This window comes from Engystomops pustulosus, chromosome 6, assembly GCF_040894005.1.
Source record: "Engystomops pustulosus chromosome 6, aEngPut4.maternal, whole genome shotgun sequence".
Classification (NCBI taxonomy): Eukaryota; Metazoa; Chordata; class Amphibia; order Anura; family Leptodactylidae; genus Engystomops; species Engystomops pustulosus.
In genome coordinates, this window is record NC_092416.1 from 47,723,696 (window position 1) to 47,749,950 (window position 26,255).

Here is a 26,255-nt window from a genome sequence, read left to right on the forward strand (position 1 = left end):
ATCCCTTATTGCTGGTGGCAGATAACAAATATATATTCCCGGTTCCTTTTTTAATTCAGCGGTAACTTCCGAGCCCAACAAACACGGGCCAAGTCATTGTCGTGGTCAGGGTTGGGTATGCTCTTAAATACTGTACAGTGAGGACAAAATCTATGAACAGGTAGATAATGGTCCAAAGCGTTCATAAATACTAGTCATTAGTCCAGTATATGGAGGAGTAGCACTCTTTTTCAAGACAATGGGGATTATTTATCTTAGGCTTTTCTCTCTTTTTTCTTTTAAAGGGTGCAACTAAATGGTGCAGCTTAGACGTGACTGTGACCATTATTCATAATTAAAAAATTATTAAGTTACCAGTTCGCAACATAGCCACATCTCAGCCACATCAAAGCTGCTTCGTTTAGTTGCACCCTTAAACTTTCAACTATTTTTGCCGCATTTGTGCCGAAATTTTGAGACTTTTCAACTTGTCGAGTAAAGTAAGACGCTCAAGAATTTTCAGAGTTGCACCTGATATATACGCATAACAAAAGTTGCAATTTTGGTGCAAATTGTCATAAAATGGAGCAATGTTGGCACAAATAAACTCTGGTCCCGAGGAGGGGTAGACAATGGGGTTTCAGAAGAACTTGAAACCACACACATGCCTATAAAATAAATGTACCTCTAAGATAAATGAAACAAGTCCAAAACCCAGAAAAAGCAAAAAAAAAGACACATATAAATGTCCTATCTAAAGATAAATTACTCTGAATATGATGCAATTTTCCCATTTGCAGCCTCTATCAGTAAATGTACTGTCCTCTCTGTAGTAAACCATAAAGACCTAGCTGCTGTGATTCACCCCCATCCCATAGAATTTATATGTAATCTGACACCTCAGAGAGAATTTGTTCATCTTGCTAGCAAGAAAGAATTCAGCAGAGATTTCACAGCGTAAAGTATATTAAAATGGAAGGAAGAAGATTGGAGAAAAACAAAATAAATGAAAAGGTAGGAACTGTAATTTGGAAAGAAGTAAAATCTTACAGTCAATGTTTTACTGTTTTATGCAAAGTTTGTTGAATGCAATACTTATTTTTAAAATAATTTGAATGGCAATGGCAACAAGAGGGACTTTGTATAGTAGCAAATCAATATGCATTATAACTTTAAGACCCCCTAGTGCTGCCAAAATTGTATAAATTAAAGGGTTTTTCCAAGAATTCGATATAGATGACCAATCATTACTCATATACAGGCATTCCCTGGGTTATGTACAAGATAGGGTCCGGAGGTTTGTTCTTAAGTTGAATTTGTAAGTCAAAACTGTATATTTTATAATTGTAGATCCAGACAATTTTTTTTTTTCCCCAAGTGGAGTTGCTGTAATGGGAACAGGATTATCAATAAAGCTTCATTACAGACACCTTACAGCTGATCATTCAGCCTGGGACTATAGTAAAGCATCCAGAGAGCTTCACCAGAGATCACAGTGGTCAGAGGGGTCCGTCTGTAACTAGGGGTCGTCTATAGGGGACAGCCTTTATAGTAACTTCACAGACATACAAGGCATATATTGATGACCACATTTACTCTTGAGGTGGCCAAGAAAAGAAAAGTACAGTCAACACTAATTTTAATATTTTTATTAATGACCTTATAGAGCAGTGATGGCGAACCTTTTAGAGACCGAGTGCCCAAACTACAACAAAGACCCACTTATTTATCGCAAAGTGCCATCACAAAAATGTAATTTGTGATTTATACTCTTTTCTCTGTCACAGTTTTCATTGATACCAGCACCCCGAGGACACCAATAAAGCAGAAAATAGTCCCAGGTAGAGCTGTCACTAAAATAGCTCTGTGCACAGCAAGTCCTGGGCTGTCTGGGACTGCAGAGAGATACCTGGAGTCCTCTCTGGTGATGGCCTGAGTGCCGCAGAAAGGGCTCTGAGTGCCACCTCTGGCACCAGTGCCATAGGTTAGCCATCACTGTTATAGAGGGTTTACAATATGAAGTTTCAATTTTTGCAGATGATACTAATCTCAATAAAGTAATTAATACAGAGGAGGATAGTATAACATGACAGAGCTATTTGTGGAAACTGGAGGCCTCGACTGGCAAATGGCAGATGAGGTTTAATACAGATAAATGTAAGGTTATGCACTTGGGTCAAGGCAATGAAATTTATAGTTATGTGGTAAATGATAAATATCTAGGTAAAATTGGAGAAAAAGAAAGGTATTAGAGGATAGTAAACTCAATTTTAGTGATTAGTGCCAGGTGTCTGCCGCTAAAAGAAAGAAAATTATGGGATGTATCAAGAAAGGAATAGATTCTCATGATAAGGACATAGTTTTGTCACTGGTCAGACCACACATGGAATATTGGGGCAGATTTACTTACCCGGTCCATTCGCGATCCAGTGGCGCGTTCTCTGCGGTGGATTCCGGTCTTCCGGCGATTCAATAAGGCAGTTCTTCCAACGTCCACCAGGTGTCGCTGCTGCGCTGAAGTCTGCCGAGGTCCGCCGGAGTGCACGATTTATTGCCGGGTGAAGGTAAGTGCGTGTCCCGCGACACTTTTTTTTAAAAAATGCGGCGGTTTCTCCGAATCCGTCCGGTTTTCGTACTGCCACGCCCCCCATTTCCATCGCGTGCATGCCGGCTCCGCTGCGCCACAATCCGATCACGTGCGCCGAAATCCCGGGGCAATACAGGGAAAATCGGCACAAAACGGAAAAATTTGGTTAACCCGTCGCAAAACCGCGAATCGGACCCTTAGTAAATGACCCCCATTGTGTACTGTTTTGGGCACCACTGTATAAAAAGGACTTGAAAGGGTGCAGAGGAGAGCAACCAAGATTATTAGGGGAAGGAGGGACTAGAATACAATGATAGATACTAAACTTAGGATTATTCAGCTATGAAAAAAGACGACTGAGGGGAGACCTCATTACAATGTACAAATATCTGAATGGGCAGTACATGTTTCTCTCCAAATACCTTTTCATACGTAGGCCTGTGGCGAGGACAAGGGGGCATCGTCTATGCTTAGAGAAGATGAGGTTCTACCATCACCAAGTGTTTTATTATTATTATACTTAACGGACTGGTATCCTACTTGAGCATCCTCTTGCACACCCACTGGAGTGACGTGTAGTCCTTTACTACTCTACGATCACCATAGACGGGGATTCTTTACTGTAAGAAGAGTGAGACTATTTCTGGAGAATAATGATATCTCATTGTATGGGAAGTTATTTATTTATTTAAGCAAGAAGCCTAAATGTGTCGGCATTAGTAAATAACCATTTTAAGAGCAAGGGTGTATCTAGGTAGGGGCAACCAGAGCACTGTTTATCAGGGGTGCAGCAACAAGACATTTTAGGTATTTAGGTATGGATAGAACCTTTACCCCAAAGTGTGACCTGTTCATTAAACCAACGGGCAGAAAGGAATCACGTGGATCCCACCTTAATGCCAACCTTTCCAAGTCACATCCAGTTTCACGGTAAAATGTGATATACAATAACTATACAATCTTGTGTCCCTCACAGAGTTCAAAGGAACATTTTGGCGCTTTATAAATAAATTAGAATTATAATAACATACAAGTGCTGCCTCAGGGACCAACTCTTTTATATTTTAATTTCTAAGCTCCAGTAGACTTTGATGTATAATGCTTGGCACTGTACGAATAAATCCTACTGTCCAAGTCCTTATTTGCCATTAAATGGGGACTCTGGAGAGCAGAAATACAGCACTCCACGTAATTGAAAATATATTGAGCCGAAAGCATCAGGGAATTCCCTTAATCTTTCCGCAGTTTAAATACACATTGAAGATGCGAAAACCCAAGTGTTGTGTTGAGGTTTTAGAAGAAGTGAGAAGATAATATGCCCAGAAGTGCCCATTTACTATACTAATTTTAGAAATTAATATCTCGATTGTTTGGGGAGTTTTATATTTCAATTATACAAAGCACAAAAACTGAGAAAGACAAAGCTGCCAATACTCCCGTGACCTCCCAAGAATACCCCATACTTGGTCTCCATCCAATGACTGGTCAATGGGCTTAGTAAGAGGGTCAGTAGGGTATGTCCCATGGGTGCTTGACCGGGATGATACAGACTACAGAAGGCAGTAGTTTTTAAAGGATAATTTTGCTTTGACTGTGAAGGTTGTCTACTCTCCTATAAGTGGACAGGTCCCTGTCTAAAGTCAGATAAGGACATTCCTATTTTTTCAATCGGCGACTTTTCATCAGTGTCATCAATGCATTACATTATGAGTTTTCTTATTAATAGACTTTAAGTCTGAAGGGTAAAAGCTCCTTTTCAATTATTTGCTTCAATAAATATATGTATAAATGTGTATTGCCTACTGTAGCTCTAATAATTTGGATGGAAGCATTTGGTGTAAAAGTAAGTTAGAGCAGGTGGAATGTACAGAGATGAATTATCCTAACTTAACATGTTTCTTCCAAGCTCAGTGATGAAGACTTTTTTGGCTGACTTACATGTTGAGTAACATTCACAAAAATCTTTAAGTTATTTTACAGGAGAAGATGGTACATACACTGTGTTTATAAGGTCATTGGCTAACCTAAAAATGGACTGTCCTTTTCGAACTGAAAACCAATCCTCAGTATGTGATCATGGGGATGCAAAGCTCCCTATGTGGCAAACTGTTTATGGAATAGAACAGACAAATTGGAGAGGTCTGTAAATGCCCTCCTTATAATCTATAAAAGCAAGACCATTGTCACAAAGTCAATAAGCTACTTTTATTGACGCATGTGAGCAGGGCCAAATCTGTAAGGAAAGCAATGGTAGCAGTCCCACCCAGACCCCAGTACTTTTGAATTACAGTTCAGGCTTCATGTTGCTCCTCTAGATGATAGATTTTGTAATTGTATGTCCAAGGGCTTTAAAAATCTTTTAAAAATTCACATGGACTGTACCAAACTTCACTCGTGTTACAATGGTTACCGAGTTTCCTACTGGTTTATACATTGTAGTTAGAGATGAGCGAGCACTAAAATGCTCGGGTGCTCGTTATTCGAGACGAACTTTTCCTGATGCTCGAGTGCTCGTCTCGAATAACGAGCCCCATTGAAGTCAATGGGAGACTCGAGCATTTTTCAAAGGGACCATGGTTCGGGAATAAAATGTGTTAATTAATTGAAAAAGAATGTCTTCTGATAAGTTAGCAGATGTATGCAAACATCTGCAATCTATTCTTCACTGTTCCGCGCGTATATTATCTCCCGACAAGTTAGCAGATGTGAAGAACAGTGAAGAATAGAATAAAAACAGTGAACACAAGATCATTAAAGTGAAAAACACAGTGAAGAATAGATTGCAGATGTTCAGCACATCTGCTTACTTGTCGGGAGATACGCTGTCCCGGGATCCGCTCCTCTTCTTCCACTGAAGTCTCCCCGATGTCTCCGTGCCGCTGCCCGATGTCTCCGTGCCCCGATGTCACCGTGCCCCGATGTCACCGTGCCCCTATGTCTCCGTGCCCCTATGTCTCCGTGCCCCTATGTCTCCGTGCCCCTATGTCTCCGTGCCCCTATGTCTCCGTGCCCCTATGTCACTGTGCCCCGATGTCTCTGTGCCCCGATGTCTCCGTGCCCCTATGTCTCCGTGCCCCGATGTCTCCGTGCCCCGATGTCTCCGTGCCCCGATGTCTCCGTGCCCCGATGTCACTGTGCCCCGATGTCTCCGTGCCCCGATGTCTCCGTGCCCCGATGTCTCCGTGCCCCGATGTCTCCGTGCCCCGATGTCTCCGTGCCCCGATGTCTCCGTGCCCCGATGTCTCCGTGCCCCGATGTCTCCGTGCCCCGATGTCATTGTGCCCCGATGTCTCCGTGCCCCGATGTCTCCGTGCCTCGATGTCTCCGTGCCCCGATGTCTCCGTGCCCCGATGTCTCCGTGCCCCGATGTCTCCGTGCCCCGATGTCTCCGTGCCCCTATGTCTCCGTGCCCCTATGTCTCCGTGCCCCTATGTCTCCGTGCCGCTCCGTGTCGCTGCCCGATGTCTCCGTGCCACTGCCCGATGTCTCTGTGCTGCTCCCCGGTGTCTCTGTGCTGCTCCCCGGTGTCTCTGTACTGCTCACCGTGTTCTTTAATGTGTTCTTCACACATATATATATTGTTCTTCACATGCTATTTTGTTCGCACCGTTCCGCGCGTATCTTCCGACAAGTAAGCAGATGTGCCGAACATCTGTAATCTATTCTTCACTGTGTTCTTTACTGTGTTTTTCACTTAAATGATCCTGTGTTCACTGTGTTCACTGTTTTTATTCTATTTTTCATTGTTCTTCACTGTGTTTTTTTAATTAAATGCTTGATCTCGAGCAGGGGAAATACTCGTCCGAGCAACGAGCCGTTTCGAGTACCTTAATACTCGAACGAGCATCAAGCTCGGACGAGTATACTCGCTCATCTCTAATTGTAGTCCCTTTTGATAAACAAGAAAAAACACCCAGTCAATTATTGGATGAACCTGGGACTCATCTCAGTTAGTGATTGGCTGAGCAGCACTTCCTGTGTTTCCAGTAGGACCAACAATCAGAGACCTCAGGCGACATAGAACCGCCCCACTGTGAGCACCAGTATATTGCCCTATTACCCTCCTCCCCCACTTTAGGCCCCTTTCATGCAACATATATGGCGGCCCTATGCTAGCCACAGGATCAGCAGCTAGGATGCAGCCACCATATAAGTGCGTTGCACACTGCATGATGTGGTTAGCACACAGGTGTCACTGTGCTGTTGCCGGAAAAAAAGATTGAGTAAGCTGTGTCTTTCGCTATCTGTCACCCCTCCCCTATGGAGAGGGGAGAGGTGATAAGCACTCACTCCTCCAACTCTCCAGAAGAACACATGCTATGCCCGGGTCCCGGCCTTGGTGTAGCATATGTTCGTGTGAAATCAGCCTTACTTTGGATTCATTTTTAGTTTTTATAAATATCGCCCAATCTGTACATTTCACATAAAAAAACTTGACTAATAATTATTTCTTTCTTGTTTTAAACAAACCTGAAACTTTTAAAGCTTGCATTACGTTGTCAAGGAGATATTAATTGTGAATGTATAAGATGGGTTTAACAACGGGGTAATTACAAACTTTGTTTAAATATTTGGCATCTATTGAAGCGTCCAGGCAGCTTTTATGACATCCTGGAGCTTTAACAGCCTGATAACCTCTGAACTGAAGACTGGTCTGTTCAGACCCCAAAGGACATTTGGTCTCCCTACCCCCCCCTTCTGCATCAGGATTTGGAAACAAAGAACTGTTTAAATATTCCTGGACTCTCCCCCCTCATTAACACTTTGCCCAATCGTGAATGACCCTCTGGACTAATTAATGAATGGGAGGTTCTGAAATCTGAACCAAACTGAGAAGTTATAAAACAATATGAAATCCAAGAATTGGTGTTCACATTTTGGGGGCTGCTTGACAAGCTGAGTGTGTCCCTCATTTCTCCCACCTCCAGGGATCAGGATTTACTTTAAGTTGTAAGTTTCTGTTATTTTTCTCCCTTTTTATTTTAGAACTGTTTGCCGTGTTGTGTGTCATTTTATGTTGTAATTCTTTTGTTTTTAATATCTTTTTATGCACTGATCAACTTTTTGTAATTAAAGCTTTTCACTTTAATTTTGGTCCCTGTATGCTCTGCGAACTCATAGCCTTGTGAAGTGTGGTGAACTGTGTGACTGCTGGAGTGCCGAGTGTGCATGTCTAGTGGTGTGACAAAGTGACTGCTTGAGAAGCAAGAGTTGATGTAGAGTGGGATACTTATTGGTCCCAGTATAAATGCAATAAGTGGTGGCAGCGGGTCTGGTTCTGGTGCTGGAGCTGTATGAGGTGTGATTTATGCTCAATTTGTGTCCTGAGTGAAAGGTGAGCGCAAGTTTGAGTAGGCTAAATTAACCCGTACAGTTGCACCCCACGTCACGTGACGAGGCGGCGGCGTCCTCGCCGTGACAAATTGGTTGGCAGCGGTGGGATAAATTCATTTTTGTCAGAGCATTAAGTGTTGGGATTAAGTAACTAACCCCTGCACTTAAGGACTAGTGGAATCCTTGCGAGGAGTACCCTAGTTTTACACGGACCAAATCAGTGCTGTTCTAAGACACACGTGCAAACAGTTTCCCTTCCCCGTTTTTCTTTTCTATCTTTTATTTGGCAACGGTTGCACTCAGTGATGGCAACCATCTACAAGAGACAGAGCAAGGAGGCTCTAGTCCACCTCTGTGAGCAGAGAGGTATCGACCCGGCTGACAAGTCCAAAGAGCTGCTGGTTTGTGCTTTGATGGAGCAAGATGCAGAGCAAGGATCTGGCACGGCTCAAGGGAGTCAAGATATGGACATTAATCCTGGAAGAGTTTCCCCTGAGGCTACCCACAGCAGGAGCCCTCAGGAAGGCATGGATGTGTCTCTACAAATGGCCCTACAGCAGCTAGGTGAATGTGACCCTAGCCTGCGCCTGCAGCTTATCCTTCAATTTAATCAGGCGGCCGCAGCGCGAGAGGAGAGAGCAGCGCGAGAGAAGGAGAGAGCAGCAGCAGAGAGAGAGGAGAGAGCAGCCGCAGAGAGAGAGGAGAGAGCAGCCGCAGAGCGCCAGGCTGATAGAGAATTCAGGCTGGAAATGGCGCGTATTGAAAGGGGTATCAATTCTGTGCAACCCCAATCCCAAGATGTAGACCCCAAAAGACCTCGTCAAGAACGTTTTCCAGTACTGGACAAGGATGGGGACTTGGACATTTTTCTGCGATCTTTTGAGAAGACCTGCAGACAATACCATCTGCCCCGTGAGCAGTGGGCACAGTATTTAAGCCCAGGGCTAAGAGGCAAAGCCCTGGAAGTATTTGCTGACCTTCCTCTTGAGCTTGATGAGGACTATGATGCTATAAAAGCTGCTTTGATTAAAAAGTACAACTTAACTCCAGAGGTGTATCGCAAGAAATTCCGGAGCGTAAAGCGAGGACCAACTGACAGCTACGCTGATACAGTAGGCAACTTACGGATTACCTTTCTACAGTGGACCCGAGGACTTTCTGTCAACAGCCGTGAGGACCTGGAGGATCTCATGATAAAAGATCAATTTCTGCACATTTGTCCTGTGGATGTACGACAGTTTGTTTGTGACAGGGAGCCTAAAACTGCGGATGAAGCTGCGCAGATTGCAGACTCCTACACCGCCAACCGGATGCCTGAAGCAAAGAGGGAAACATCCCCCCAAAGGTCCACCAGCTGGAAGGAGAAACAAGCCAGGACAACATCACAACCTTCTGTCTCCAAAGTGGGTGAGAATATTACACTGAGGGAGTCTATAAATCAGGGGGATATGCGCAAATGTTTTATTTGTAACAAAGTGGGTCATCTGAGGTCTGCGTGCCCAGAGAGAGGGGCAACTGTCTACTCTACAGTACCAGTAGTCATGCTGCTTTCTGGTGATATGAAGAAGTTACAGCACCACATGCAGACTGTGATAGTGGGGGATAGAGTCACCCAGGGATTAAGAGACTCAGGGGCAAGTTATTCTTTAGTTCGCCCTGAGGTTATAAACCCTGAGGACATCATTCCAGAAAAGACTTTGCCTGTGAAGGGGATAACTGGATGCCATCCAGGAGTGCCCGTTGCCAAGGTTTTTATGGACTGGGGTTCTGGTAGAGGTATCAGACAAGTGGGAGTGTCACAAGAATTTCCTGTGGATGTATTGTTGGGAAATGATTTGGGAAAAATGACAACTGTGTATGTGCCTGATGTACAACAATCATATGAGAAAATGGGCAGAAGTCCAAGGAGACTGGTCTGGGAAGGAGGACAGGATAGCAAGAGCAAGGCTATGCCTGCTCCAGAACCAGAGGTGTCCCAGTATGAGGAAGCTAAGAGGGAGGGGGTGGTAAATGGGCCCCCAGAGATAACCCTGCAGTCAGCAGATATGGTGAAGGGTGTGAGAGGCTGCCAAGATGGAGTCTCTGAATCTGCACCTCAAAGCTCTAAGGTCCTGAGTGTGGATCTGGTGGAGGCCATTACTCAAGGAGAGGTCCTAGAGCAGACAAGAGGTGTCAAGATGAGTAAGGCTCAGAGCATGAGCCACAAAGATGCCTCTACTCAGACTGGGGAGATGCAGTGTGTCTATGAGCCAAAGACAGCGTGTACACTAGAACCAGTGCTGAGAGAGGAGATTGGGGTCCACAGTGAGGTCGGGTTCCCAGTGATGAGTGTTGCCAGTGCAGTTTTGGGGAGCGATCAGAAAGGGGAGCAGGGGCATAGGGACTCTCAGGAGAGCGTTCAGTCAGTGGTCCAACCTAAGCCCTGTAGTATAAATGATAAAGAGAGGGACTCTAATAGCTGTACAGCGGGAAAACCAAAACATAATGTAACTGGGTACAGAAGTCCTACACTTAACTCCATTGGCATTTCATCCAGCAGTGAGAGGGTTAACCATTTCACACTTGGGAGAGGGGACACAGAACTTAGTGTTTCTGCAGCACAAAGCCATAAAGTCAGCAGGGGGTCCCAGCACATAAGTGTACAAGTGACCAGGGGAGATAGTGCTTGGCCTTATACACGGGACAAAGGACCAGATGGTTGATGTGCCCAGGTAGTCACATCTTATGGCAATGATTTTTATGGTACTGAACTTCTGCTATGTATTATTGGTAATTGGCTTGGGAAAATTTAAAATGGCGTGGGTCTTTTCAAATTTGCCCAATCTTGAAAGGGGGAGGTGTCAAGGAGATATTAATTGTGAATGTATAAGATGGGTTTAACAACGGGGTAATTACAAACTTTGTTTAAATATTTGGCATCTATTGAAGCGTCCAGGCAGCTTTTATGACATCCTGGAGCTTTAACAGCCTGATAACCTCTGAACTGAAGACTGGTCTGTTCAGACCCCAAAGGACATTTGGTCTCCCTACCCCCCCCCTTCTGCATCAGGATTTGGAAACAAAGAACTGTTTAAATATTCCTGGACTCTCCCCCCTCATTAACACTTTGCCCAATCGTGAATGACCCTCTGGACTAATTAATGAATGGGAGGTTCTGAAATCTGAACCAAACTGAGAAGTTATAAAACAATATGAAATCCAAGAATTGGTGTTCACATTTTGGGGGCTGCTTGACAAGCTGAGTGTGTCCCTCATTTCTCCCACCTCCAGGGATCAGGATTTACTTTAAGTTGTAAGTTTCTGTTATTTTTCTCCCTTTTTATTTTAGAACTGTTTGCCGTGTTGTGTGTCATTTTATGTTGTAATTCTTTTGTTTTTAATATCTTTTTATGCACTGATCAACTTTTTGTAATTAAAGCTTTTCACTTTAATTTTGGTCCCTGTATGCTCTGCGAACTCATAGCCTTGTGAAGTGTGGTGAACTGTGTGACTGCTGGAGTGCCGAGTGTGCATGTCTAGTGGTGTGACAAAGTGACTGCTTGAGAAGCAAGAGTTGATGTAGAGTGGGATACTTATTGGTCCCAGTATAAATGCAATAAGTGGTGGCAGCGGGTCTGGTTCTGGTGCTGGAGCTGTATGAGGTGTGATTTATGCTCAATTTGTGTCCTGAGTGAAAGGTGAGCGCAAGTTTGAGTAGGCTAAATTAACCCGTACAGTTGCACCCCACGTCACGTGACGAGGCGGCGGCGTCCTCGCCGTGACAATCGCCCAATCTGTACATTTCACATAAAAAAACTTGACTAATAATTATTTCTTTCTTGTTTTAAACAAACCTGAAACTTTTAAAGCTTGCATTACGTTGTCAGTTCTCTTGAAGCTCCTTTTCTATCTGACCTCGCTTGCTTCTATGTATCTATTAAGATCGGAGGCGCGCCGTTCATTATATTGTACGCACCACCGCGCAGACACTTTCATCTCTAGCAAATCCTGTGCTTAATATATTTGCATGACAGCTAAGCTAATTATCATGTATGCTGCCGCCTGGACTCAAACGCCGCAATGTGACTCCCCTCACTTTATTGTGTTGCTGGATGTAGTGACACTGAGCAGATACTTTCTAATTACAGACAATTAATTTCCAGGTTTAATTGCAGGTAAACTCTGTCTACAACTTTCAGTATAGACTGTATTAGAATGAATCAATGACAGTCAGACAGCCCCCAACCATTGACAAAGAATACATGGCTTTTCCACGTAGATAAGGTACACATTATACATGTAATACATTACCTCATTATGTATAGAATATATAGGATAATATATTCTATGCACCATCCAACCCCTTCCTGGTACGGACACCTAAACATGCTCTGTACAGTCGTAGGAGGGAGGCTTGGGTTTACTACATACCATAAAAAAAAAACGAAACAAATTTTGTAGGTCTCCGGTATAAAACAAAGATGTTTGGCAGGTTTGTTAAGCTGGTAGTTTTTATGGCCCTAAATTATCCATGACTATCCATTTTAGGTTGTAAATCCGAATGCTATTAACTGAATGTTACAAGTGTTGTCCGGTAAATCCTTTCGTGACCACAGGTCTTATGACTAGAACTTGAAGTATTAATGATCCATAAGATGTTGCTAGAGTTAGGGCTATTAGACCAGTGGTCGTAACAGGATTTGTTGTGAGAGTATGTAAAATTGGTCAACATAACACATGCAAATTATAGCTGTCTGAATAAGTCCTTATAGTGGACCTTAACAAGGGTTTGGGGTCCCCTTAGTAGCCCCAAAGTGAGTTTAGACCATAAGGCCGCCCTACTGTTCTACTGTCCCACAAGCCACTTTGGTATGGTACTACCTTCCCAAAGCAACCATGACCAAGTCCACACAAATATGGGCACCACTTTATTAAGGGTGGCACAAGCCTTTACTAAAATGTAATGTAATTGGGAACATCACGAAATTTGCCAGGTTACAAAATTTTTTTTGTTCCTACAACTTGTTTCCACACCATCAAGGTTATGCACATTGACCCATGAGATGGGCATGATGCCAAGGATAGTAGCTATAACGTTTTGTTCTTAGCATCCGATCACAACCAATCAGGTCAAGGAGTTTTTGGAAATGACAGATGTAATATCAACCAACGTGCCTCACAACTGGCAATACAATTCATACCGGCTTAGCTCTTAATCCTACATCTTAGCACACCTTGAAGACAAATACCAGAAGGATTTCACTTCTCCCAGATAAAGAACTAATGAGAAACCTAACCAGTATAATCATCCAAGTCTATTCAAGGAGGGAAATGAATCCTTGGTCTAAGAACAATAGAGAAAATGATACTACAGTATTTGTAATGAAGTACAATGTCCCTTGTTCCAAAAAAAAACATTAGAAGGGAGCATTTTTGTTGTTTGTTGTAAAATTATCATAAAATTGCCATATTTGTTGATATGCTCAATGTGTAACACTGACTCAATTTTTATTCCCGATTTAACTCCCAATTTATTTTTAATCCACATTTTTATGTGACTCCAGATGTTGAATCCAGGTTTAGAAATATTATTATAGATGAATATGCGAATCATTCAAGATTTGATTAGTAGAAGCTTCACCGAATTTTCCAAAATGTTTGGTTCAGGTTCGGTTTGGTTCTGAATCCAATCAGACTGAACCAATGTTGTTCAAACTATATAACTACCTCTAGTCAAAGATTTTTATAAAAGCTCTTTGGTGAATGATATCTCTACCCCACTGCACTGAACTACTTACAGACAATGGGGCAGATTTATCAAGCTGTCTGAAAGTCAGAATATTTCTAGTTGCCCATGGCAACCAACCACAGCTCAGCTTTCATTTTACCAGTGCTCATGAATATTTTAAAGGGGAGCTGTGATTGGTTGCCATGGGCAACTAGAAAAATTCTGACTTTCAGACAGCTTGATAAATCTGCCCCAATGTGTTTTTTTACAAGCTTTTCCAAATACAGGCATTAAAAATTCTATATTTTTTAATGAAATTTTGACTAAAAATTGTATGATCTCTCTACACAATCAATCCCTCTACATTGGTATTCTTAGACCTTACTATTTGATTTTAATTGGTCAGATGGGAACGAATAGGTCAAATGTGAACATTACCTATCTGTGTATCTGTTTGACTTTTCCGCCCAATGGCCTTCATCAAATTAATGATGGAGATGCATTGGAAAGGGTAAATGCCAGGGTGGATTTAACACCATAAATTGACTTTGATTAAAAATGTCTGCACAGTGTATAAAAGATTTGGTATCTTCTTGTTATCTTCTATGTTATCTTCTTTGATCATACGGTGTCACTGAAAGATTTGAGAAAGTCCTCAGATATTAGCTTTTAATTTTGAACCTACAGACAGCTTGGGTTAAAATCCTGATTCTCACTCTGGGTCGTATGGAGATTGCTGACTAGAAAGATACAGAGCAGACATATGACTCCCAGTGGAATTTCTCAGAAGGAGGCTCAGTGGAACCTCTCAGAGGGAGGCTCAGTGGAGTCTCTCAGAAGGAGGCTCAGTGGAGTCTCTCAGAAGGATACAGAGCAGACATATGACTCCCAGTGGAATTTCTCAGAAGGAGGCTCAGTGGAACCTCTCAGATGGAGGCTTAGTGGAACCTCTCAGAAGGAGGCTCAGTGGAACCTCTCAGAAGGAGGCTCAGTGGAATCTCTCAGAAGGAGGCTCAGTGGAACCTCTCAGATGGAGGCTTAGTGGAACCTCTCAGAAGGAGGCTCAGTGGAGTCTCTCTGAAGGAGGCTCAGTGGAGTCTCTCAGAAGGAGGCTCAGTGAAGTCTCTCAGAAGGAGGCTCAGTGGAGTCTCTCAGAAGGAGGCTCAGTGGAATCTCTCAGAAGGAGGCTCAGTAGAATCTCTCAGAGGGAGGCTCAGTGGAGTCTCTCAGAAGGAGGCTCAGTGGAATCTCTCAGATGGAGGTTTAGTGGAGTCTCTCAGAAGGAGGCTCAGTGGAATCTCTCAGAAGGAGGCCCAGTAGAGTCTCTCAGAGGGAGGCTCAGTGGAATCTCTCAGAAGGATGCTCAGTGGAGTCTCTTAGAAGGAGGCTCAGTGGAGTCTCTCAAAAGGAGGCTCAATGGAATCTCTCAGAAGGAGACTCAATGGAATCTCTCAGAAGGAGGCTCAGTGGAGTCTCTCAAAACAATCTTCTTTATTTTACATGCAAATAAAGTTCTCCTTACATGCTAAATTTGAGCATTCAGCCATATTAAAGGGGTTTTCCAGGCTAAAAAAATTTGATAATATATGCATGGAAAAGCTCCATGATATCATCAGCTGATAAATATAGAATGGTGGAAAGCAGATAGCTCTCAGTTTAGTGGCCAGACCATGTCACTGCAGAACATCCCCCATTCATTTGAATGGGGAGTTAAGCAGCAATGACTCGTTTGAGCCACTATTTTGAGAATAGCGCTGTCTAAATCATGTTCCTTTTACTGTTTTTTAGCTGCTGAGAAAGCTGATTTGGGGGTGCTCGGTGTTGGATATTAAGATTTTGTGGTCCTATCTTTAGGGACAAAAATGAAATACAACTTTCATTAGGAGAATTGGAGGTGCAGCTGCCACACCCAGACGTCAGACTCCACAACCAAATGAATTTAATTTTACTAAGTAATTTCTAAATAAGACATCTGTATTATGGCTAATGTCTCCCCTTGACTTGACATATGGGGAATATGTGACAAGAGTACAGACACAATGTGACCACCAAGTAATTCGGGAGACGGTGCATTTGGTAACACCTCCTCCTGCCCTTGGAATGATATCATACACAGCACATTAGTATTACATGATCACACGTAGCAGAAGGGACATTTTACTTCGTAGTACCAGACATTAACTTGATATATGAAGCACATTACATTTGTTTTTAGGGGTCGGTAATAATTTTTTCCCTCGTATTAAATGACAAAATTATTATAGCTTGTTGATGAAAACATATTAGACATTTGCTTGCCTCTGCCTTAGAATTATTACCTGGAAGAGAGCCAGTCACACAGAGCGCTACATGAGCGGCACTGAAGGACTGCACTGCCCTCTAGTGGGAACAATTAGGGTACTGCATGTCTTATTCCAGATTCTGGATTAGATTCATTTCTTAAAAATGTATCTAAGAAGCTTTGTAGACAATGGACAGCAGTGATCTGCAGCCAGCGGACCTCTGGTTTATAGGGAGCAACAAGTCCCAGCATGTCTACGATGCAGACTGCTGTGACCTCGGTTTCATAAGAGCTGGACAGAAATAAGTTGTAGATCATCAATATACTATGTCCACCTAGGATTGGAACAGTGCGGTTACTTTTTGTAAAAACTGACATAGATATAGATATTCTTCAGTATTTTCCAGCAGTGGCAAAGTACATTAAGTTTTTCAACAAATTTAGATTTTTGCCACTGAGGAAGCAGAGAAATACTACAAAACAGACACGGTATTGTACTATATAGTCCTATATGGAGATATCCTATGGCTAGATGCTGGCAGGATCGGTCTTTCATTTGACATAAGATCTGCATTAGCGAGTTTATCCAAATTCAGATGTATCAAAAATTGGGTTATTTTTGCAACACAATAATTTTCGTCACGATGCTGGTGTATAAAGTCATATAAAGTGACATGATGCAGCCTATACTGCGAGTCAGTTTGGGAATCTCCCAGGGGTGTAACTAGGAGAGGTTGGGTCACATTGTAGTCTACAAATATAGACATATTTGTAGACTCACACATGTTTATACATTTACACACTCATACACACACACATTTATATACTTATATTCAAATACACAGTTCTATGCACTCATACACACATTTATACACAGATACATACATGTATACACTCATATACACACTTATACACAGATACATACATGTATACACTCATATACACACTTATACACAGATACATGCATGTATACACTCATATACACACTTATACACAGATACATACATGTATGCACTCATACACACACTTATACACAGATACATGCATGTATACACTCATATACACACTTATACACAGATGCATGCATGTATACACTCATATACACACTTATACACAGATACATGCATGTATACACTCATATACACACTTATACACAGATACATACATGTATGCACTCATACACACTTATACACAGATACATACTTGTATGCACTCATATACACACTTATACACAGATGCATGCATGTATACACTCATATACACACTTATACACAGATGCATGCATGTATACACTCATATACACACTTATACACAGATACATACATGTATACACTCATATACACACTTATACACAGATACATGCATGTATACACTCATATACACACTTATACACAGATACATGCATGTATACACTCATATACACACTTATACACAGATACATACATGTATGCACTCATACACACACTTATACACAGATACATGCATGTATACACTCATATACACACTTATACACAGATGCATGCATGTATACACTCATATACACACTTATATACAGATACATGCATGTATACACTCATATACACACTTATACACAGATACATACATGTATGCACTCATACACACACTTATATACAGATACATGCATGTATACACTCATATACACACTTATACACAGATGCATGCATGTATACACTCATACACACACTTATACACAGATACATGCATGTATACACTCATATACACACTTATACACAGATGCATGCATGTATACACTCATATACACACTTATACACAGATACATGCATGTATACACTCATATACACACTTATACACAGATACATACATGTATGAACTCATACACACTTATACACAGATACATACTTGTATGCACTCATATACACACTTATACACAGATGCATGCATGTATACACTCATATACACACTTATACACAGATGCATGCATGTATACACTCATATACACACTTATACACAGATACATGCATGTATACACTCATATACACACTTATACACAGATACATGCATGTATACACTCATATACACACTTATACACAGATGCATGCATGTATACACTCATATACACACTTATATACAGATACATGCATGTATACACTCATATACACACTTATACACAGATACATACATGCATGTATACACTCATATACACACTTATATACAGATACATGCATGTATACACTCATATACACACTTATATACAGATACATGCATGTATACACTCATATACACACTTATACACAGATACATACATGTATGCACTCATACACACACTTATACACAGATACATGCATGTATACACTCATATACACACTTATACACAGATGCATGCATGTATACACTCATATACACACTTATACACAGATACATGCATGTATACACTCATATACACACTTATACACAGATACATACATGTATGCACTCATACACACTTATACACAGATACATACATGTATGCACTCATATACACACTTATACACAGATGCATGCATGTATACACTCATATACACACTTATACACAGATACATGCATGTATACACTCATATACACACTTATACACAGATACATACATGTATGCACTCATACACACACTTATACACAGATACATACATGTATGCACTCATACACACACTTATACACAGATACATGCATGTATACACTCATATACACACTTATACACAGATGCATGCATGTATACACTCATATACACACTTATACACAGATGCATGCATGTATACACTCATATACACACTTATACACAGATACATACATGTATGCACTCATACACACACTTATACACAGATACATACATGTATGCACTCATACACACTTATACACAGATACATACATGTATGCACTCATACACACTTATACACAGATACATACATGTATGCACTCATATACACACTTATACACAGATGCATGCATGTATACACTCATATACACACTTATACACAGATGCATGCATGTATACACACTTATACACAGATACATACATGTATGCCCTCATACACACACTTATACACAGATACATACATGTATACACTCATATTCACATTTATACACAGATACATAGGTGTATGCATTTTTATATATGCTTATACACAGATACATGCATGTATACACTCATATACACACTTATACACAGATACATGCATGTATGCACTCATACACACACTTATACACAGATACATACATGTATACACTCATATTCACATTTATACATAGATACATAGGTGTATGCATTTTTATACATGCTTATACACAGATACCAATATGTATGCATTCATATGCACACATTTATGTACTCATATATACATTTACACATGCATACATACAGCATAAACACATAATATATACACTCATACAGTATATACACATGAAATACACATAAATTATAAACACACATATAATTTATATACATCAATACTTAGGCATACAGTATAAACACACCATATACACACATGATGCTGTATTCTGTACATATGTTGTACAATGTCCAGCATAATATGTATATTATCGTGTACATGCTCCATTCTTGTGGTTGGTAGGTTGGTTGGCTGGGCCATCTGACACTGTGGGCCCCGTAGAAGCGGCTATTGGCTGCTGCCCCTGTTGATACACCCCTTAATCTCCCGCTAGTGGTGACCATGTAAGCTAGCAGTCCTGGAGAGAAGGTTCATCAGATTTTTGTGCAAGTTGGAAGGAAACAGTTAAATAAAAAGATTATGACATTTAGATTTAGATTCCAGCAATATAAATTTCCTATGTGAATTGAGAGGTTTTTCTTACACTGCTGTGTTCTTAGCACTTTGCATTTGACCTCTGCTTTGAGTGACTTGTGTAGTATTCAACTAAAATCCTTCCATATGTTTTACTATGAAGCAGTTTATTACAGAAAGCTAAGAGCACAGCAGTGTGAGGATGGGTACGAAGTGCAAATGAAGAAGGTACAATCCTGGAATATAAAATCACTAATAACACACACAAAGGTAGGAGTACACATTTTTCCAGGGCCAATACCTAAAACTCTCTGCAGTTTTGAAGGGAGTCTAGCACCTCCCTAAAATATATAATCTGTTGTAGTATATGTGATTTCCAACATACCTTTATCATTTCTGTGCATTATGCCATCTCTGAGAAATTTCCATCTTGATCCATATGCTAATTAGGCACTTGGTGCACCTAAGGAGCGTCCTTATGATCCGAAACACTGCTATCCCTACCTGGATCACTCTTCTCTTTGTCATATAAACAGGAGATTTGTCTTGTATGAAAAGGGAAGTGATTTACACAGGAATAGCAGTGCTCCGGGTGGTAAAGACACGACTTTAGATGCATCAACTGTCTCATTAGCATACAGATTAAACTGGGGATATCTTGGAAATGTGTTGTTGAAATCACAGTAAATTTCTTTACAACATGCTGCCAGCACTCCCTATAAATCAAATACATTTGCTTTTAGTAATGTGAACACAACCTCAGAGGTTTGCATGCTTAAAAGTGTTGTCCACTTTTGTTTATTGTTTGTGTAATTAAAAGTTTTAAAGTGTAATTACAGTTATTCCAATTTCATAGTTTCCAAGATCTCTGCTTACTGTCTGCTTGCTGTCATGCAACAGGAAGCTTCATAATTTACTTCCTGTATATAAACAATGGTCCATGGTCATCTGATGTCACACAGGTGTATGGTATTGGAAAATTGTATAACTTTGCATTACACAAACAATATCAATTATTTTCTAGAATGTATTTAAAGTGGACAACCCCTTTAATTATGTATATATAAATGATCACTGTAGTGCATTCTTCCTCTGTTCATGAACCAGGAAAGTCTAGATGAACACTGATAATAATTCCATGAATTAGTAATGTTTACTTTGTGCTGCAATGCGGATTATAGGATTATATATAACCGTTTTTTATATAAACAAACTTTTCTACCATCCTAAAATTGATTTTGCCATCACCCTAGAAGATTTCTCCCCTTCTCAAACACCTGTATCTCTGCACAATCCCTATACAGCGGACACCATAAGTGCTAAATATTAGGCATTGAAGCAGAAGCCTCTCCGGACCCATTACTGCCTGCACTGATATCAGCATAGAGATATCTGGAAAAATACAAATATTTTCCAGCTGCGAGCGACATGAGTATGAAAGCCATGCATTGTCCCGAGTCACAAGCCGCCTCCTGTAGGGACAGCGCTTTGTTTTACTGCCGCATAAATTATATGAGAACAATCCCACAGTTATTGGATTCTACACCGATGTGCAACCTCAGCAACACAGTGGGAAAATCTGCTCTTTGTCATGTTGTGCAAAGACATTTTTATTACTAAAATCATTAAGATCCCGCAAGAAAGATTTGTGATGATTGACTGCTTCTGATGTTCTATTCAGAAACATTAGTGATCCCCTTTCTCCACCTCTGCCAGTCCCGCTATAAACAGTATAAGGATGCATTAACATGAACGTAAATATCTGGTCGTACCATTTGTTGACGGATACTGATCCCTATTTACGCCTATGGCACTGGGTCACAGTGCAGTGACCACACACATTGGGGCAGATTTACTTACCCGTCCCGTCGCGATCCCCGCCGTGCGTTGTTCGACGGGGATTCAGATCCGCCGGGATTTACTAATATCGTGCATCCAATATCCTGCATGTGTCGCTGGACGCTGGAAGGTCCGCCGGAGTTCACCTTCTTCTTCCCGGTGCATGTGAGTGCTGCTCTTGCGACACAATTTTCTTTTTAAATTCCGCGGTTTGTCCGAATCAGTCGGGTTGTCCAACGTCCCGATTTGTGTTGCATGCAAGCCAGCGCCGATGCGACACAATCCGATCATGTGCACCAAAAACCCGAGGCAATTCAGGGCAAAACGGAAAAGAATCGAGAAACCCCATGAAAATACGGCATTTGGACCATTAGTAAATGTGCACCATAGTCTCATTGCACCATGACTGTGCACAGAGAAATATACAACATGTCCTACGTGTCCATGTTGCTGCTTTATATTCCGGTGGGCAAACCCTTGGATTTTGGCACCCAGTGTCCTCCATGCCGAACAGCTACTCTTCTATCTAGGTTCTAGGTGATCACCCACTCTACTTCAACTTTATATTCTATTTATAATATATCTACATTAGAATCCGGTGCTTTCTCCTCCCCTACAGCTGGTGCTCCTACAATCCAACCACCCTCAGATATGGAACAGAGAATAAGTGGCTGCCAGGTCCCTCTGATGTCTCATTATTACCCATAAAACAAGACAGGGGGTTATGTGAACATTCCTCTAATAAGTATGGCCGTCTAAGGAAGCAAACAGCTGTCATGGCTCCTTTAAGTAAATATTATCTGGTAGTCCTGATGAGTGATGCTGACTGCCTACACTCGCAGTGGCCCAGAACACCAGGGACTTCCCTGATTCTTGTGCTTCCAACATGAATCTGCTCTTGTAAATTGACGTAATTGTTTCTACATGTTCTGAAGGGTAATTGATAGCCTTATCTCTAGTATAACCTCTGCACAACTATTGTGTTAAGTTATTCAAGTGTTGAGGGGTCCCCAGTGTTTTTGTAAGGACATTTCTGAGTAAACCCATTTTGCACTTTTCAGCACATATATGTCCTTGGTGAGACCTAAGGAACATGATAAAATAGCAATGTTTTGTAGAGGATTACATGGTTGCGTGTGAAGGCAAGGTAGTCCCATTATCAATATAGGAAAGGATTCTTTAGATTGATCACTAATATTAATCTATGTAATATCCCTGGTTTGACCATGTATGTAAAAAATTTAAGGTGTTTTCCGGATATTTTATAAAAATTTTGGGCCCCTAAACCAACTACAGATCCTTATGTAACCCAAATCGACCTGTATCAAAGTTGTGCATGGGAACAATGTTAAAAATCAAACATTTATACAACCTTGTACATATAAATTGACTCACATATGAAGATCTTGAATCTCCTCCCGCATTGCTTCAATTAATTCAGGATAATACCCCGGCTTCATTGCACATGCGCTATGCCTACACATGTGTAGTGAAGCCGGAGTGTACAACACATGCAAGTCCTCTGAAACGAGTTTAGTGTAAATGTTTGATTTTATCATTGCGCCCACAGAGAGAACTCAAACATGGCGATTTGGGACACTAAGGACTTGTGACGGGTTCCTTGTAAAGGGTTTTCCAGGAAATGTGTAAGTGACATCGGAAGCAGGAGCCGGAGCAGGGTAAATATGCATATCCAGAATTCCTGGAAAACCTCTACATGTCAGCTCTCTCCTGAGTGTGAGAAATAAAAGAACCCCAGAAATATTCAATCACCAATTGTGGAATCTAATAGAAGGCAGAATATAAGGGAATATTATTAAGGTCGGTTCTTCGTTCTTCAGAAAAGAACAAAGAAAATAACGAGGGTCCAATGTGTAAAATGATGGCACCAACCAAACACACAAGACATCCTACTCATAATAATGGAGAGAGAGATTTAAACCTCTATTCATTCCCATCCACAGGAACATTTTCCTTGCAAATTTCAGCCCTTGTGGAACCACGGTTGAAATTTACTCCAGACCAAAAAGGCTCTATGGAATGACTACAGAATGGTTACAGCTTGGCCAATGTTTTTGCCTTGTTGGATAAGGAGCAGTGGTTTAGAAAAGAAATAGGTGTGATCTGATGTCAAAGAGGTAAGGCATAGAATATGCTAAAAATGCACAAACGATAAATGCACCAAATGTATTCAACGTGAGCCTCTTTAATAAACCCGTCTAAATCTTATACAAAACTAGTAAATTTGCTCCGGTTTATTTTGTCTTCTGGTATCTGATCATTTGGAAATGATCTTACCATGGTCTGAAAATTTTGTTTGTAGAAATTCAGATTGAAATGACCCGTATCAGGAATGGTCTGTCTGCCTAATTGAGCATCCTGGGTGGGAAGAGAAGCAAATGCGCTGCCACAGTTATAAAATCCTAAGGAACGTTGCACTTGTGTGCACGGACAAGTCTCTGCAGGGACGGGCACCCTGTCATCTCCTCTATTATTGTAGCTTTTCACACTTCATGGATTACTCATCTTGTACACACTCCTTCCTCACCTCACGGCTGAGGAACCTACTACCTGAACATCAGCCATGATTTAAGAGTTAATACCAGGAGTGCTGTGTACAAAGGACGAGGGGGTGCTATGTCATGTATTAAACATTACACGGATTAGCGCTTTAATACTGTAGGCGATTTTTGGGGGCTCTTTAGGAATATATAAATAATATTTAAAGGAAAAGAAGCCCTTGCTTTGTCCTTCTCTGTTAGAGTGTTCAGCTCTGTTTTCTGGATAAGCTAGATGAAAGTGAATATTGGCTTTGAATGGGTTGTTATAAGTAAATCCCTCTAGTATAGAGTATGAGCCTCCATTATTGCTGTATAACTATTGTAATTATTGTGTTCCCGTAACACAACCATCTTGGTTGTCACCAACTGGAAAAAAATTACCATTTATGAGGCAACCGATTGCTATAGGTTCATTTTTAGACTTATGGCAAATCGCTAAACATAAATGGGTACCAGAGGGAAAACCTAGTATTACATGCCAGCCTTCCTAATGAAGAGTTGTCCATGTTATACGTTGAAAACCCTAGTCTTCCAAGCTATAGTCACTGCTTTGCTGAGGGGAGTTCTCTATGATGCCCAAACAGACTAACAGAGTATGTGGACAAGGGTGGATTTATACAGCCCAATTGTCCCCAATCACTGACCCCGTAGTTGGGCCATGCAAATTTGGGTTGGGTAACATGTGATAAAATAAACAATACCCTGCTTTGGCTTCCAGTTCTTTGACTGCTGCGTTTTGCCATTGGTGTTGTGGATCCCAAGATCCAATCCAATCCGTGGCCTCCTCAGATCACGCTTCTGATGAACTGATGTTCCTTGGTTCGTGGAGACTGTGGATTGGCCAAAGCAGCAGAAGAAGTGGGAGTCGGCCATAAGTACACTTTGTTTTTTTGCCATCCGTGCCCTGACACTCTAGGGAATTTCCAGAATTCCCGGAAAAGCCATTTAATACAATCGCTGTCAGGATATTTGTTTACTGGGGATTTCATGCTAAAAAGTGAAGATTACTGCTGCAAAAAGTGTTACTTTACACATGGGCTACTATGAATATAGGCTTCTCTAATTCTCAGATTTCAATTACTCCATATTAGGTGACAAAGTCCTTCCAAATTTCAGATTTGAAATATCTTGATCAGCATCCCATTTCCAGAATTCTATCTATAACCTAGATGAAGGCATCTAAGGGGGGGGGGGGGGAAGAGGGGGAATTTATCACAGCCGAATATTGTGACTATTCCGCCCACTACGCCGGTTGAACGTAGAGGTGGCAGTGCGAGCTGTCTAGTAGGTGCTAGCCATGCACACTAGCTAAAGCATGTGCCAGGTTTGGCCGAGGGTTAAATTGCAGTTCTAAGTCAGAAAGGCCCTGGTGTACAACTGAGCAAGAAGTGTCCGCCAATTGTGCCCTTGCCACCAATGATCTATCAGAAGGCTGCAGCCACCTGATAGATTCAGCAACTGCCCCCGTTTGGGTCATACACTGGTTCAAAATGAGCCACTGTATGATACACCCCTCCCCCCCCCCCCTTCCTCCCCAGTGGGTCCATAGTCTCAGTGCTGTTACAGTAAAGAACTGTAACACTCTATGATAATGGGAAAACATTCCATCTCCTGGATGTAGAGGATGCCCACGTTTCTTGATATGCAAAAATGAGGAAAATATATACATATCCTTCTTCCATGTCTGCGGATTTGTAGATAATATTCCCTTCCCCCATCCTCGCTGGATAAGGTTTTGTTTTTTTCATTGCAGAAAACTCTTTTTATGTGCTGCAGAAACACTACAAAGCCGCTTCATGCTACTGTCAGCTCTAATGCATAAAGCACCCAGGCTAATATGATCAAATATGGAAAATACTGAGAGATCCGCTGTTTTCTTTTCATTTACATGATGTAGAACAAAGCTTGAAGGCATGGAAATAGCGTGTAAGTAAACAGCTAGATATCAGGGACTGCACGAGGAGAACATTCATCCAACATTTACCTAATCCAAATAGTAATGAGGAGGATAACATCATATCTGCTATGAAATCATCTGTCAGGATCATTGAAATGCAAAGCTATGTGCTACCATAGGAGTGAGTAATAAAGGGGAGTCATGTATAGATGGGTGGATGACACTCACAATTGGTATTTATGTCATTTTTATGCCTTCTTCCTGTGATTTATATGTATTTATCTATTGTATTCAAATGTGATTCCAATATTTTAA

At 41.3% G+C, this 26,255-nt stretch overlaps 2 protein-coding genes across 4 annotated transcripts in view; one reads left to right on the top strand and one right to left on the bottom strand.

Annotated features, from left to right (window-relative positions):
* The window catches only part of PLCH2 (phospholipase C eta 2), a 483,181-nt gene that overhangs the window by 406,240 nt on the left and 50,686 nt on the right, over positions 1-26,255 (bottom strand). The gene's annotated exons all lie outside the window — the stretch shown is intronic.
* LOC140065216 (uncharacterized) lies at positions 7,633-10,602 on the top strand. The gene has a single exon (XM_072112819.1). It carries the CDS (start codon positions 8,206-8,208, stop codon positions 10,600-10,602), a length of 2,397 nt encoding a protein of 798 aa, XP_071968920.1. The 5' UTR covers positions 7,633-8,205.